The 16500-nt window shown below is 38.7% G+C and overlaps 1 protein-coding gene across 3 annotated transcripts in view; it reads left to right on the forward strand.

Moving 5' to 3' along the window:
• Positions 1-16500, forward strand: part of LOC127621600 (ras-specific guanine nucleotide-releasing factor RalGPS2-like) — a 171547-nt gene that overhangs the window by 141478 nt on the left and 13569 nt on the right. For 2 of the 3 annotated variants that reach the window (XM_052095266.1, XM_052095267.1), the window contains 8 exons: positions 9-99; positions 193-263; positions 1123-1264; positions 3617-3768; positions 3859-3913; positions 5987-6064; positions 10645-10750; positions 14211-14303. In XM_052095266.1, coding sequence (XP_051951226.1) covers positions 9-99; positions 193-263; positions 1123-1264; positions 3617-3768; positions 3859-3913; positions 5987-6064; positions 10645-10750; positions 14211-14303 — 788 coding nt within the window. The remainder of the gene's footprint in view (positions 1-8; positions 100-192; positions 264-1122; positions 1265-3616; positions 3769-3858; positions 3914-5986; positions 6065-10644; positions 10751-14210; positions 14304-16500) is intronic. The other variant, XM_052095268.1, reaches the window with a different exon arrangement.

Raw genomic sequence — 16500 nt, forward strand, 5'->3', positions numbered from 1 at the left:
GGTATCAGATATCCCAGTATTGCCGCATGTCCAGAAGTATCTCAACTCTGTTCGCTACATTGAGGAGTTACAAAAGTTTGTGGAGGACGACAATTATAAGTGAGAAGGAGCTCTTTATATTTATGATGTGGTGGGGGTGTGTTCTTGAGGGATACTCAAGCTCTTGTGTTTTTTTTTTTTTGTTTTTTTCAGGTTGTCCCTAAAGATTGAGCCACCAGCTACAAGCACACCTCGTACCACTGCCTCTAGAGAAGACCTCACAGGTGAGAAACACTCATGTCACATACATATGACAGCATGTACTAATCCGTTGCAGTGGGATAAAGAGAGACATTTTATCTTCTCTGTCTCAATCTCAATTATTGTTCTATTCAGACATGACCACAACAAAGATTCTGATAGTTTTGATAGTTGCTTTCTAGTCTGCTCAAGCAAACAGGAATGTTCTCATAGCGCCACAGTATTACACTTTTACTGCAGGTAATATATAAAGTAGATCCTTGTGTTGGCGCAGTTATTCACCTCAATCCGGGTGTGAAGGACAAGTCTCAGTTGCCTCCGCTTCTGAGACAGTCAATCCGCACATTTTATCACATGGCTCATTGCGCATGACACCGCGGAGACTCCGCATGTGGAGGCTCATGCTACTCTCCGTGATCCATGCACAACTTACAGCTCGCCCCATTGAGAGTGAGAACCACTAATCACGACCACAAGGAGGTTACCCCATGTGTCAATATCCTCCCTCGCAACCGGGCCGATTTGGTTGCTTAGGAGACCTGGCTGGAGTCACTCAGCACACCCTGGATTCAAACTCGCGACTCCAGGGGTGGTAGTCGGCGTCAATACTCGCTGAGCTGTGGTGGCTCAGTGGTTGAGGCTCAGGGTTACTGACCAGAAGGTTGGGGGTTCAAGCCCCAGCACCACCAAGATGCCACTGTTGTGTCCTTGAGCAAGGCACTTAACTCCAGGTTGCTCCGGGGGATTGTCCCTGTAATAAGTGCACTGTAAGTCGCTTTGGATAAAAACGTCTGCCAAATGCATAAATGTAAATGTAAATGAGCTACCCAGACCCCGGCTTTAACAATTCTTGTGTTTGTTTGCTTAATTTGATTGGCATAGGTCCGGACTCATCCGTGTCTCCATTGTGTGGTCATCGTGGAAATGTTGCTGAGGGTGCCCTGCCTAAAGTCCCTCCGACACCACCCTCACCGCGGAACCTCATCACCTACGGACACAGGAAGTGCCACAGCCTCGGCTACAAGTGTGTTTGTTTCATTTCCGCCCTTTATTAGTACACATTTCTCACACTGTTGTGCCATTCATGACCCCGATTAGTCCACTTGACCAGTACTCTTTGTGTTCATACACTTTAGTCAGAGTAGACACTTGGGGCTGTCAACAGGGCTGAGAAACTAAATTAGAATTTTATTACAGAATTATATTAAACTTTTAAAGACTATTTCAGGTGGGGGAAAATCTACAAAACATCTGATTTTTAAGTTGACGTTGTCTTCTACATCCACAAGAGGGCACAACAAATCGATTTAAAACAATCAGCTCTGTGTTGTAGCGATTGTTTATTACCCAGTTCATTTCCTCAAGTACAGTTGGAGTCAGAAGTTTATATACACCTTAACCAAATACATTTAAACTCAGTTTTTCACAATTCCTGACATTTAATCGTTGAAACCATTCCCTGTCTTAGGTCAGTTAGGGCCACTACTTTATTATTTGTTTCAGCTTTTATTTCTTTCATCACATTCCCAGTGGGTCAGAAGTTTACATACACTTTGTTAGTATTTTGCAGCATTGCCTTTAAATTGTTTAACTTGAGTCAAACATTTTGGGTAGCCTTCCACAAGCTTCTCACAATTTTGGCCCATTCCTCCAGACAGAACTGGTGTAAATGAGTCAGGTTTGTAGGCCTCCTTGCTCACACACACTTTTTCGGTTCTGTCCACAAATTGTCTATCAGATTGAGGTCAGGGCTTTGTGATGGCCACTCCAATACCTTGACTTTGTTGTCCTTAAGCCATTTTGCAACAATTTTGGGGATATGCTTGGGGTCATTGTCCATTTAGTAGACCCTTTTGAGACCGAGCTTTAACTTCCTGGCTGATGTCTTGAGATGTTGCTTCAATATATCCACATACATTTCCATCCTCATGATGGCATCTATTTTGTGAAGTGCACCAGTCCCTCCTGCAGTAAAGCAAAACATTTAAAAGGAAATTCAAACTTTAAAATGTGTCTTGAGACATTTGCATTGTTTTATTTGTTTAATTTAACAGCCTTAGTACTACGCACAATATTTAATTAGACCCAAACGAAACGTAGCCATAAAAGATGGAAATACAGTCTGTTCCATATTTCATAATATCTTTAGGTCTTAGGTAACATCTAATTTCCAGAGTATTTGGTTTCTAAATATCTCTTGATTTTCAGTGGCGTCATGCTCTTTGCAGCCAGTAATTAAAGGAACAAGTTAAATGAAAATTCTCTCATCATTAACTCACCCTTATGCCATTCCAGATGTGTATAACTTTATTTCTTCAGCTGAACACAAATGTATATTTTTAGAAAAATGGTTCATCTCTGTAGGTCCATACAATGCAAGTGAAGGGGTGCCAACATTTTGAAGCTCCAAAAATCACATAGGTTTAAGCATAACCGTAACCCATACGACTCCAGTGGTTAAAACTATATCGTCAGAAGTGAAATCATAGGTGGGAGAGAAATTTATCAATAAGTCTTTTTCTAAAAATTATTTTCCCTGCCCAGTAGGGGGTATGCATGAAGAATGTGAATCACCCAAAACACAGGAAGAATAATATGAAAGTTAAAGCGGAGGCTGACTGAGCAGGATGGAGAATTTGGAGTAAATAATTGACTGAAATACTGACGTGTTTCTCACCCACACCTATCAAATTGCTTCTAAATATATGGATTTAACCACTGGAGTCTTATGGATTACAGTTATGCTGACCTATGTGATTTTTGGAGCTTCAAAATGTTGGCACCCATTTTCTTGCATTATATGGACCAAAAGAGCTGGGAAATTCTTCTAAATTGTTTTATTTGTGCTCTGCTGAAGAAAGAAAGTCATACACAGCCGGGATGGCATAAGGGTGAGTAAATGAGAGAATTAAAATTTTTGCGTGAACTATCCCTTTAACTGTGCAAAACACAATATGGATACAAACCATGTTTAGCAATGTTTCAAGTGAACCCATATTTAACATAGTTGGGTTGTTATTATGTATATACATTTATGTATGTGTAGAATCTTGTCCATGTTGACATCTGTCTGATTTGACTAGCTTCTACCAAGCTTTGCACCATGAAAAAACTGACTAGTTTAATTGAATGCGCAGCTTTTGATGTCAAAAACAATATATATATATATATATATATATATATATATTCTCCCCCCTTTTAAAAGTTAATAAGCCTATTTATTAATTAAGTGTAGGTTTATCAACACTATTAGGACAGACCCGTGGACCATTTTTGAGAACCACTGACCTAGAGCTCAGTTTGCTCAATAGTGCTCAATGAGTGCTCAATTTTAGCCATTTAATCTGACTTCCTCTCTTCACTGTGTGTTCTGCAGTTTTATTCACAAAACAAACACAGTGGAATTTAAAAGTGCAACGTTTCCAAACGCCGGTTCCAGACACCTTCTGGACGACAGCGTGTTGGAAAGTCACACGCCCACACGAGGACAGGCAGAGAGCTCGACGCTGTCTAGCGGAATTTCACTGGGTATGATGCACACACATAGACACTTTAAGCTAATGGATCAGGGACTACGCTTCTCTTCCATCTATGCAGATCATGATGTTATCATTTCAGGAAGCAGTGAAGGGTCTGAGCTCAGTGAGGAAATGTCTTGGCCTGCCTTTGAGAGGTGAGTCTTCTAAATCATTCACTCTAGCACACAGTCAATTACACGTGCACATACATGACAACATATGTGAGTACAGATGGACACTGCATGTCACCATTGAACATGCTGGACTCTTAGGTAACCCACCCCTGCCGGCCATCCTGCCCAGATTCAGGAACTCATCCAAAAACGTCTACATATGGAATGTTTTACCATCATCATCCTCAACATAACAGTTGTTATGCATTTGGTTTATTTCTTCATTTATCATTTCAAACTAATTAAAACCATTTCAGGTATAACACAAAGCTGCTTTGTGACTAATCCTGCATCTTGGCTAAACTCCAGCACTTTGTCATAGTTCAAAATGAAAATTCTGTCATCATTTATTCATCTCTACAGAGATTCCAGGAGATGTTTGGCAGAATGTTAGCCTCAGTCACCATTCATTTTCATGGTTTGGAAAAAAAAAGTTGGTCACTGAAGCTAACATTCTGACTAACATCTCCTTTTGTGTTCTACTAAGGAAATAAATTCACACAGGTGTGTCAATTATGACAACATTTTTATTTTTGTTCAAATTATCCTTTTAAATATGCATCTTACAGTTTAAAAAGGAACTCGGCACAAGACAATGTGTTCTGCTTCCTTTAGCTGCCTGAGCCTTCCTCTGACACCAAATGATTGTTATATTCCCTCATTAGTGCACATATATTGTAGCGAATGAGATAATCTTCCTGTGAATGGAATAAAGCATGAGAGAGTAATTTGTGGCAGCTGCTGACAGGTGTACACGAAAGGCCTACCCTAAATTCATGTCATCAACCTGTTTTCTTGGTCTCCTTCAATGTTCTAAAGATACATTTTGATTTATGTTGGAAAAAGAGGAATTTAATAGACTGTAAACTTTTTATCGTCCACTTGAAAAGAACAGGCAGTGCAAACATTTGATATTTGACCGTTTTGAGATGATCAATTTACAATATTTACAGCCAATGATCTTGCTTGATTGACCAATTAACAACAATTTCAATTTCAAAATCTACATATAGACTTGTAGATTGATTATGCCCACTTTCACTTTCTTTTTTATTGAAGGGGTCATGACATGGCTTTTTTATTATTATTTTAAATATTCCTTGAGATTTACTTATAATATTAATAAAGTTTTTTTGCCCCAATAAAGTTATATATTTGTAAAACATGATAATGTCCCACCCTCATTCTGACCCTCTGTAAGAAACACTCTGTTTTGGTGCTGCTTCTCCTTTAAGACTTGACAGTAAACACACACTGTTCTGATTGGCTCTCTGCTCCTGACTGACACGCTCTCACTACCTGCTATCTCACTACTCACCGCTACTGGGCTACAGAAGTGATTAAAGGTGAAGTAGGAGTTGATGTGATGCTGTAGGAGGTGGTCAGATGCAAATGTCACAATGTGGAGGAAGCAGAGAATGAGTTGTATTGGCAGCTCGGTTTCAACAAATGCTCTTTTTGCATTAAGGGGGAAGTTTTGAGTTCTGAAATGTACAGCATGTTTTTATAGTACAATGACCTCTTATATGTCAGAAGATCAAGGACAATATGAGTCATCATGTCATGACCCCTTAAATTTTTTGTACATTATGTAAATGTTTGCAATTTTTGTATGTCACATTTACTGTCATTGCATTTTATTTAAATTGGTCAATTGCGGCATTCTGTGGTCAAATGTATAGTCATCCTGTCATTATTGCAAAACAAATGCTTCACATTAGGGTCCTGATCACCCATTTGGGGTTTATTTTACACTAATGACTGGCTTTCCCTTATTTATTAAACAGGCAGTACTTAATTCTGATTGGTTAGTTATAAAAAAAAAATCATATTGGATGACCAATAATGAAAATATTCCTAGTATGTAGGTCACTTTTGGACAAAAGCATCTGCTGTGTTGAGACGTGTTAACGAGACATGTTAACGAGTGTTTAGACCATAAAGGGAGACTTAGAAAAGCCAGGCTACAGAGCTCTAGTACGGCCTGTACACCGTGTGTGTGTTGTGTGTGAGGGCTGTGACTGACCACTTCCTGCTATGACTGACACTCTACAGGACTCGATTCTACCACTCTCTGGGTCCAGTCAGCAGAGTGGGCCGCATATCATGCAGAGGAGCGCTCAGGCCCAGCAGGTAACTCAACAAACCTCCAAATCCCTGCCGAGAAAGAGCAGGGCTTCCTCCCCCTCTTTCTCTTGATCTGACTTTCCCTCGATCAAGCAGGGACAATTACCATAATGGTGTGTAGTGATGCTAAAGTGTGTGTTTTCCGGCTGTGAAATCAGGTGGTGGGCTTCTTTTCAATCATGTGTGTGATGCTGGCTCTTAAGCTGAAGTCAAAGCTTATTGCTGCTAATCAAAACCTGCACTGAAGCAGCCACTGAAGCATCCTTTCTGATTGCTCTTGCTTTCTGTTTTTCAAACAAACACATCACACTCTGCTCACATCTTCTGTAATAGTAGTGTATATGGACTGTTCTTTCTAAATGACTGGGTGTAGTCTAGAAGTTTTTTAAATGGGACCAATCATGGGCTTGCTCTTTTGTAATAATATTCTAAAATCATCATGCTGTTGATGTTATGACAATAAGTACATTAAACCTATTATGCAAAATTCCCTTTTACATGCTGTTTGTACATAAATGTGAGTCGGCAGTGTGTGTACACAACCACCCTACAATGTTAAAATCCACCCACTCCTCTTTCTTATATTTCTATTCATCAAAAACAGTGTGACAACTGAATGGTTTTCGTTTCTGCTCTAATGTGATGTCACTTTAGAGCAGGCCTCGCCCTCGACTGGTGACGGACTCCACCCTATTATCATAGATCCTCCCCTGAGTGATCTAAACAGTCTGCCATTTTTTTCTGCACTGGAGCAGATTCAGTGAGAAGATCTGCATCGTAAGTGTCATAAGTGTTCTGTTGTTGGCTGTAAAAGTGAACATAAGAGTCTTCATGTACTCTCGGCATCAGAGCCACTGAAGACGCAGTGGACAAGCTGGACTGGTAATCTGGCATACCGGGCATTTTCCCGGTGGGCCAACACACTTTGGGGCCGATCAGGGGCGGACTGGCCATCGGGAGAACCGGGTGGGTAGGCCGCGGAATGGGTCGCGATAAGCTAAAATGAGCCGCCGCGTTATGCAGAACGGACCACAAAACAGTGCCACGATATGCAGAATACGACCGAAAATACCCTCCTGCTCAACTTTTGGGCCAATTGCTATGTGAACTCCCGGACCGATTAGCCCTGGCTGAACTCCGGTATTTACGCTGTCACGCTCCGGTATTTACGCTGTTGTTGTTGCTGTATTAACTGAAGCACGAGCTGTAAAGGCACAGCCCTCTTCCAGAAAGGGGGCAGGGAGCAGCAGCTCATTTGCATTTAAAGAGACACGCATGAAAGCAGCGTGTTTTTGATTCCACCCAAAAGAAGCATTTATAACATGGTATAATAAATTATCTGTGGGGTATTTTGAGCTGAAACTTCAGACACATTCTGGGAACACCTGAGACTTATATTACATCTTATAAAAAGGGGCATAATGGGTCTCCTTTAACATATGACCGCCCACTTGTGCATATCAACACATTCAGTATTCAGCAAATTGGAGAGGGTGTTGTTGAGGTTTGTCAGTCATAACAGAGGCCTTTTACATATAGAGGCAGATGTTTTTATTTACAAAGTGATTCCCATTATGAATGATCCATTGTCAATTTTTCTCATTCTTTGTGACAACAAACTTTCAGCTTCAGCTGCTCCCACACACGCGCCACAGTAGCCGGAGCTTATTTTCTCTGTGTATGGATATGACGTTAACACGTACTTATGTATGCAATTTCCTGCGAAATCCGTCCTGACAGCTCTAAATTATTTATAATATAATATTGTTATTATAGGCAGTGTTGGGGAGTAACGAAAAACGAGTAAAGGGAATATGTATTTAAAATACAAACTATGAGTTACTGTATTCCACTACAGTTACAATTTACATAAGTGGTAATTAGAATACAGTTACATTCAAAAAGTATTTTGATTACTGAAGAGATTACTTTGCATTTTATTGTCATTTGTTTCATTTAATATTTAGTCCTTTCAGATGGAAAATATTTATACATATAAATGATGCGATCCAAAGTGCATTTGAACAGCGGTGAAACACTTTCTTATGATGTGTTACATTCATACGAGCAGACAGAGAAGTAAGTTTGAAGTAAGTTTGGAGCAGAAGAAATAGAAATATACCTTGTGTAAATTGTCAGTTTTATGCTAAGCTAAAATGCTATTTCTAGCCATTTTACATGCACGTTACCAGACATGATCATGATTTATATCAAGAAAATTCACGTTAGATCACAATTTCTTGATTGAAAATTGTATTCTAGATAATCATTTTTGTTTTGTTTTCCTGTAAAAATATCTAAAAATCCTTAAAACAAGATCAATTAGATTTATCTTGTTTTAGAAACAACACTACATAAGATATTTGGGTTTTTCAGAGACATGTGTTTTTGTCTTACGGTACTGGCAGAGTTTTTATAGTAAAAAAAAGCTACCAGTGCTGAAGTAATCCAAAGTATTTAAAATACTTTACTGACCTTGAGTAATCTAACGGAATACGCTACAAATAACATTTTACAGCATGTATTCTGTAATCTGTAGTGGAATAAGTAACCCTCCCAACCCTGATTATAGGTTTATCAAAGTGTATTTGGGTAAAGACATGATTTGGAAGATGGATTTTTGTTGCACTCTCATATTAATAACATTTTGTTAGTTTGATAGTGTAGCTTTAAGTTGTGACCAAATGCTAAAGAATTGTGTTGCATTAGCTCATTTGAATTAAGTTAATTGAGCAAGCTGTAAAAATCATTTTGAGTGAAAACCATCAGTTAGAAGCCTGAATTCTGAATCCATTTGAACATTTTATAGCAATGTGATCATTAAAAATTTTGATGACTGTTGAATATCACTTGGACTTTGCGCAATATAATTATGTTCTCATCTCAAACTTAAATGTATTAAGTTGATTTCAAGTGTACTGGTGTAGTATTTTCAATAGAGCTGCTTTCCCTTTTTAAATTTTTAAGCAATATGTTGGTGCACTGCAGTGTTAACGTTCTAAATATAGTTTTTAGAGCATCTTGTACCGCTGCTGCCTTCTGGCTCTCAAATTCAATAAAACACCTAAGCCAATGCCAACTGGCTCTCACTGAAATAATCTGAGTTGGTGTGAGTGTTTCTTTTTGTGCGTTTTTAGACTCGAATTAGAGAATAATGTTTTGTGCCTGTACACAACGTTTGTAAGTGGAATAGAGAAAGCTTTTGGTGGTACTGTATTTAGTTGTGTTGAATGTACCATGGTCATGCACACTCAAGAAAAAATATACTCTTAAGAAGGGATGTACATGAGTACCCAATTGCGCGAACACAGTGGCATCTCATGTGACCTAAGATTGGAGTTTGTCTCTTATTTCATGACATTCACTACATGCATGAATATGTATGTGCTTTTCCAAATGTTTTGATCAGGCGGGTATTTTCTTTTAAAACCCTTTAAACTTTCAAATGTTTATGCATGATGTGATGCCATTTTGAATGGTACCTTGCAGCCCAATTGGTTAGAGTTATGACAGCAATTGTTCACAGGGATACAACAACCCACTGTTTTTTGTGTGTATTTGGGCACGTACACACAGGAATCGTTTCTTGCATTAAAACGGAAGTATGTAATTTCTGCATCACCAAATGGAATTTGCAAAAACTGTTGATCAACTGTTGATCAAACAAACAGATAGTCCTGCCCCCAACTCATGCCATTGGTCGAGTCAATGTTATTGTGTCTCTTGAGACGGGTCACTCAAAATGAACAGTAGTATTTTTCATAGCACCACAGAGATAGAGTGAAAGAAAATTACCTATGCATGCAAGTTCTCTCTGCATAATAAGCTGGGATAGAATAATATTTTTTTTATTTAAATAAATAGCTAGACTGAACACAACTAATGGAATGGAACCAACCTCAGTGTCGTTAAAAGCTGAACGATTTTATCCAAACTTACCCTGTTAAAAACGCGATGTTCATGACGCAAGATGCAGAAAAACAGTGAGAATGCAGTGCAGCGGTCAAAGACTTGGAGGTCCCACCCAGTGTACTGGGCTGATATATCTTTCAACGTTACTTAAGCATTCAAAAGGACCAAAATGTTGATCCCTGGAATTTATTATTGCTTTTGTAGTAGCACTTTGAGTTCTTCAACAAGTTTCTCATTTGCTCTCGTTTTCTCTCCTCTGTTCCTCAAACACACTCACCCTTTTCACATGAACACTCTAAGGTGTGGCTTTTATTATATAATAACTTGTGTGATTACATATGTGACTGATGTCATTGTTTACTCACCATCCTATCATTCCAAACCTGTATTACTATCTTCCATGGAACACAAAAGCAGTTTTTTTTGTTGTTGTTAATTTAAAAACAAAAAAATTTCAATAATCTCCTGGCCACTCTTTTCCATATAAAGACAATGAATGAAGACTGGATCTGTCAAGTTCCAAAATGACAATAAAAGTCATACAAAATTATAATAATAATTCTCTCTATGAAAAAGTGTGGCTGGTTTGGAACAAAAAGTACAGTTTTGTGTGACCTATTCTTTTAAAGTCTCCACTGTGTGGATTAATCCTTTGTATCCATGTATGTCTGTAGCTCTGCAGAGTCAGAGGAGTTGGCAGTGCATCTATACCCCGGAGCCATCACAGTTCAGGGGGTCTTGCGCAGGAAAACTGTCCTCAAAGAGGGCAAGAAACCCACGGTGAGCACTCACTCCTCTGAACTCTACTTTTACTCTTCTGTGATGGCACTCAACATCTTTCCTATTCTTATTATATTGTATCAATTCCAGTTCTTCAAATTTCACCCTCAATATGGCTGCCGTCTCTGATATTCCATGTCAGTCTGTCCTTATTTTATCAGAGCGTCTGTCTCTCCCTCTCTTCACTCTGTCCCTCGTCCTTCCGTGCTCTCATCAGAATCTGCTCTTCTATCTTTTTGGTCTACAGTCTCTGTAGTCATTTCTCCATTAGCCCCATCAAACCCAGCTGTTTCCTTAAGGAGCCAAAGCAGTAAAAAAAATACAGCTTTAAAGTGCAGTTATAGGAGCTGAGGGGCCCACATGCACATATTTTATTTGCCTATATATATATATATATATATATATATATATATATATATATATTAGTTGATGTCAGAGGTTTACATACACTTAGGTTAAAGTCATTAAAACTAATTTTTTAACCACTCCACATATTTAATATTATAGTCATTTAGGACATCTACTTTGTGCATGACACCAGTCATTTTTCCAACAATTGTTTACAGGCAGATTGTTTCACTTTAATTGATTATATCACAATTCCAGTGGGTCAGAAGTTTGGATACACTAAGTTAACTGTGCCTTTAAGCAGCTTGGTAAATTCCAGAAAATTACATCAAACCTTTAGATAATTAGCTAGTTCGCTTCTGATGAGAGGTGCACTGAATTGGTGGTGTACATGTGGATGTATTTTAAGGCCTACCTTCAAACTCAGTGCCTCTTTGCTTGACATCATGGGAAAATCAAAAGAAATCAGCCAATAACTCATAAAAAAAATTGTGGATTTCATCCTTGGGAGCAATTTCCAAACACCTGAAGGTACCACGTTCATCTGTACAAACAAAAGTATGCAAGTATAAACACCATGGGACCACGCAACCATCATACTGCTCAGGACGTAGACGCATTCTGTCTCCTAGAGATTAACATAGTTTGGTGCGAAACATGCAAATCGATCCCAGAACAACAGCAAAGGACCTTGTGAAAATGCTGAAGGAAACAGGTGGACAAGTATCTATATCCACAGTAAAATGAGTACTATATCGACATAAACTTAAAGGCTGCTCAGCAAAGAAGAAACCACTGCTCCAAAACCACCATAAAAAAGTCAGACTACAGTTTGCAAGTGCACATGGAAACAAAGATCGTTTTAGAGTAATGTCATCTGGTCAAATTAAGCAAAAATTGAACTGTTTGTCCATAATGCCCATGCAAGGCTTGCAAGCCAAAAAACACCATCCCAGCCGTGAAGCATGTGGGTGGCAGCATCCTGTTTTGGGAGTGCATTACTGCAGGAGGGACTTCACAAAATAGATGCCATCATGAGGAAGGAAATTTATGTGGATATATTTAAGCAACATCTCAAGACATCAGCCAGGAAGTTAAAGCTGGGTTGCAAATGAGTCTTCCAAATGGACAATGACCGCAAGCATATCTCCAAAGTTGTGGCAAAATGGCTTAAGGACAGCAAAGTCAAGGCAAAGTCAAGGTCACATGGCAGTTGCTTCAATGCATTTAGGGGTGTGGTTCTGGTCAAGACAATCTCCTGAACTCCAAACTGAATGTCAGAATGGGAAAGAAAGGTGATTTAAGCAATTTTGAGCGTGGCATGGTTGTTGGTGCCAGACGGGCCGGTCTGAGTATTTCACAATCTGCTCAGTTACTGGGATTTTCATGCACAACCATTTCTAGGGTTTACAAAGAATGGTGTGAAAAGGGAAAAACATCCAGTATGCAGCAGTCCTGTGGGCGAAAATGCCTTGTTGATGCTAGAGGTCAGAGGAGAATGGGCCGACTGATTCAAGCTGATAGAAGAGCAACTTTGCCTGAAATAACCACTCGTTACAACCGAGGTATGCAGCAAAGCATTTGTGAAGCCACAACACGCACAACCTTGAGGCGGATGGGCTACAACAGCAGAAGACCCCACCGGTACCACTCATCTCCACTACAAATAGGAAAAAGAGGCTACAATTTGCAAGAGCTCACCAAAATTGGACAGTTGAAGACTGGAAAAATGTTGCCTGGTCTGATGAGTCTCGATTTCTGTTGAGACATTCAGATGGTAGAGTCAGAATTTGGCGTAAACAGAATGAGAACATGGATCCATCATGCCTTGTTACCACTGTGGAGGCTAGTGGTGGTGGTGTAATGGTGTGGGGGATGTTTTCGTGGCACACTTTAGGCCCCTTAGTGCCAATTGGGCATGGTTTAAATGCCACGGGCTACCTGAGCATTGTTTCTGACTATGTCCATCCCTTTATGGCCACCATGTACCCATCCTCTGATGGCTACTTCCAGCAGGATAATGCACCATGTCACAAAGCTCGAATCATTTCAAATTGGTTTCTTGAACATGACAATGAGTTCACTGTACTAAAATGGCCCCCACAGTCAACAGATCTCAACCCAACAGAGCATCTTTGGGATGTGGTGGAACGGGAGCTTCGTGCCCTGGATGTGCATCCCACAAATCTCCATCAACTGCAAGATGCTATCCTATCAATATGGGCCAACATTTCTAAAGAATGCTTTCAGCACCTTGTTGAATCAATGCCATGTAGAATTAAGGCAGTTCTGAAGGTGAAAGGGGGTCAAACACAGTATTAGTATGGTGTTCCTAATAATCCTTTAGGTGAGTGTATATATATATCGTTCAAGGCAAGCAACACTATTACTATGAACAAACCCCCTAAACCTATACATTGAACTTGAGCTTGTAAGTTTTCCTGTAAGACTGGCACTACAGACAAGAATAATACCTCAACTTTTGCAACCTTGTTAAGGAAAGGTATTTTATAATTTTTCTAAGCAAAAAAACATACAATTTTTGCTGGGCAGACAGTAAAATAAAGGGGGAAAATCCTGTAGACTTGCTTTTAAAGGAGTTACCGGAGCGATATCTTGTGACCAAAATATCAGTCTCTTGAGGATGGGCTCTTTTGAATTGTACCAGTACGAAACCGCATAGCAACATGCTAAAACACTTAGCAACTGCATAGAAATGCCTTGGAAACTACCCACAACACCCTATGTTTTTTTTATGGACAAGCTTCTCTCATATTTTCTTCATAAAATGTAAACAATTTGATAACTATATTTTTTCTATCATTCACTTATTTTTAAATGAGTTAAAAGGTTTAAATGTCTCTTTGTTTGTTTTTACCTGTATAGAAAACTGTCATATGCAAGCTCAATCTTCAGTAAGTCTGACACTGTGTGTTATGCCACTCTTAAAGAGAAGTATTATATGTCAACCAAGAAAGAAAAACACATTTTTGCTTCCTCTGAAGCTCTGTGTGTGTGTGTGGGCATATGTCCTTGTGAGTTCCTTTGATGTGTGTTAAATACTCCAGTGTATTAATATTTTCTTTCATGGTTTATCATGGGCTTTCTTTAGGTGGCAGCGTGGACCAAGTATTGGGTTGCTCTGTGTGGTACTCAGCTTTACTACTATACTGCCAAGTCCCTCAAAGCCACAGAGAGGAAACATGTGAGTATAAATTCCTAAATAGCCAGGCATGAATCAAAGTGGTAGCTCTGATAATGGCACAGTGCATCATGTGAATCAATAATCCGATGAAACCAATTTCTAGAAATCCAAATAAGGCTGCTGGCACATGCTTGTAATAAATGGACTTCTTTAAATAGCCTATTTGGAATATCCTCTGTTCATTTATATTTGTACATGTCCAAATGAAAATAATTATGAGAAACAGGCAGTTTTTGAGATGAAGTGCCATTTATAATTTTCTTGTAGGACTTTGTCATCATGGGCAAGAATTTAATTTAGAAACAAATACAAAATAAAATAGCTATTTCAAACAAAATTTTCAACATTGCTTCATGCATCAATTTAATGCATGCTTGGTAAACAGAAACATCAGTTTCTTTCAAGAACAAAATAGTCATTTGAACGTTTGTGTACATGTAAACAGTCACTGTCAGTTTATTTGGAATATGCTTATTACTAAGATACAATGCTGTTTTCACATATCGATAATAAAAACATTTTCCAGGTGATTATTTATATTTATCTGGGTTTTTTCAGATATAAACAGGGCTGTTAATTACGCAATATTATTTGTCTACATATTTATTAAAGGGGTCATGAAATGCTATATTTTTTTGTAATTGCATTACCCTCCCTTAGGTCCACTGATAATGATAGTTACGTTTTTTTTTTGTTTTTTTTTACACCAAAACAGTCATAATTTAATATTATATAATAATTTTCCACCCTGTCTTTGGACCTCTGTCTGAAATGCTTGGTTTTGACCTTAGCTCCTCCTTAACTTGAATGTAAACACCCACTTTTATTATTGGTCCCCCTCGTGCTTATCTCAAAATAGCATTCTGAAAAATATGAAAGGTAATATATATTGTGAATATTTATCTTTCATATAGCCTTTCAGTTACAAGTATGTCTTTTTGTGGTTTGACAGCTTGAATGAAAAAACTATTCAATGCTTCATACAGAGAAATTTCTTAATATTGCCATTTCTAATCGTTCAGTTTGCGCGGTTACACCAGTTTCATACACTAACCTGCAAACTCATCAACGTCACTTTGTTCAATCTTGGAGTACAAAAACCTTCATAACTTGTGTCTTCATAATTTGTTTGTAATATCTGTGTCTTGTCCATGCTGCAACCAGCTTCAGTGGTCTCTCAAAGCTATTACTTCAGACTACATTGAATGGAAGGCAACTGGCAGTGAGTTGAAATAACACAAATATCAGCTGATGTTAATATATCGATGTCGGGAGTCACGTGATGCCATGCAAGGAGCAGACGTGTAAACACGAGCTCTGCGCACTTTGCTAGTTTTTAATCATTTTGATATGTGAGATTCGGAACACCCTGCTACATATCTGTTCTTTAAAGTCAACGTGACAAAAAAATTCAAAATCCTCTGGCTCTTGAGATATTAAAAGATATTTACGTGCTCAAGCTTGTCCCACGGACAGGCCCGCAGACAAGGGACTCTGTTTGTATGGTGCAGCTGTCGTTTGACTGTCCGAGGAAACTGAGTGGCTTTATTTAATTTATTTGTGCTGGTTTCTGCTAGCGGCTGGAATTTGTTTTGTGGAGGAACACACCTTCGAGACATTTTTTGTATGAATCTACACGTTCTTTATTCTGCCTATTGGTTGGAGTTTGTTTTATAGATTATTTTTTGTTATTCTATCTCACAATCCGATGGCAAATTTGTTGCGGGGGCTCTCGTAGGCGTACATGGACTGTTTGAGTTTAGAGGGATGCACGCCTGTTTGCGCTGTCATGCGCGGGGTTAATGTGCACATTTTTCTTTTTTCTGTTTGTTTGGTTTGGGGGGGAAGTTTGGGGTTTGACTGTGGCACTTGTGTTGGAATATGGTCTTTATAATTTTATTTTTGACACACAATCTATATTTTCTAATATGTCAAAATGTTAAATGTTAATAGAGTGGATTGTCTCTCTCCACGTGGAATGTGAATGGGTTGAGGCACCACATAAAAAGAAGGAAGGTTATTCCTTTTCTTAAACTTAAAAAAATATGATATAGTGTTTCTTCAAGAAACACATCTTTCCCAGAAGGAAGCTGAACATTTTTGGAAGATATGGGGTGGGCATGTTTTCTTTAACGCTGGCTGAAGTAAGAGCAGAGGAGTCATTACATTGATAAGTAAACATCTACAATTCAAATGT

The sequence above is a fragment of the Xyrauchen texanus genome, chromosome 28, assembly GCF_025860055.1.
Source record: "Xyrauchen texanus isolate HMW12.3.18 chromosome 28, RBS_HiC_50CHRs, whole genome shotgun sequence".
Taxonomy (NCBI): domain Eukaryota; kingdom Metazoa; phylum Chordata; class Actinopteri; order Cypriniformes; family Catostomidae; genus Xyrauchen; species Xyrauchen texanus.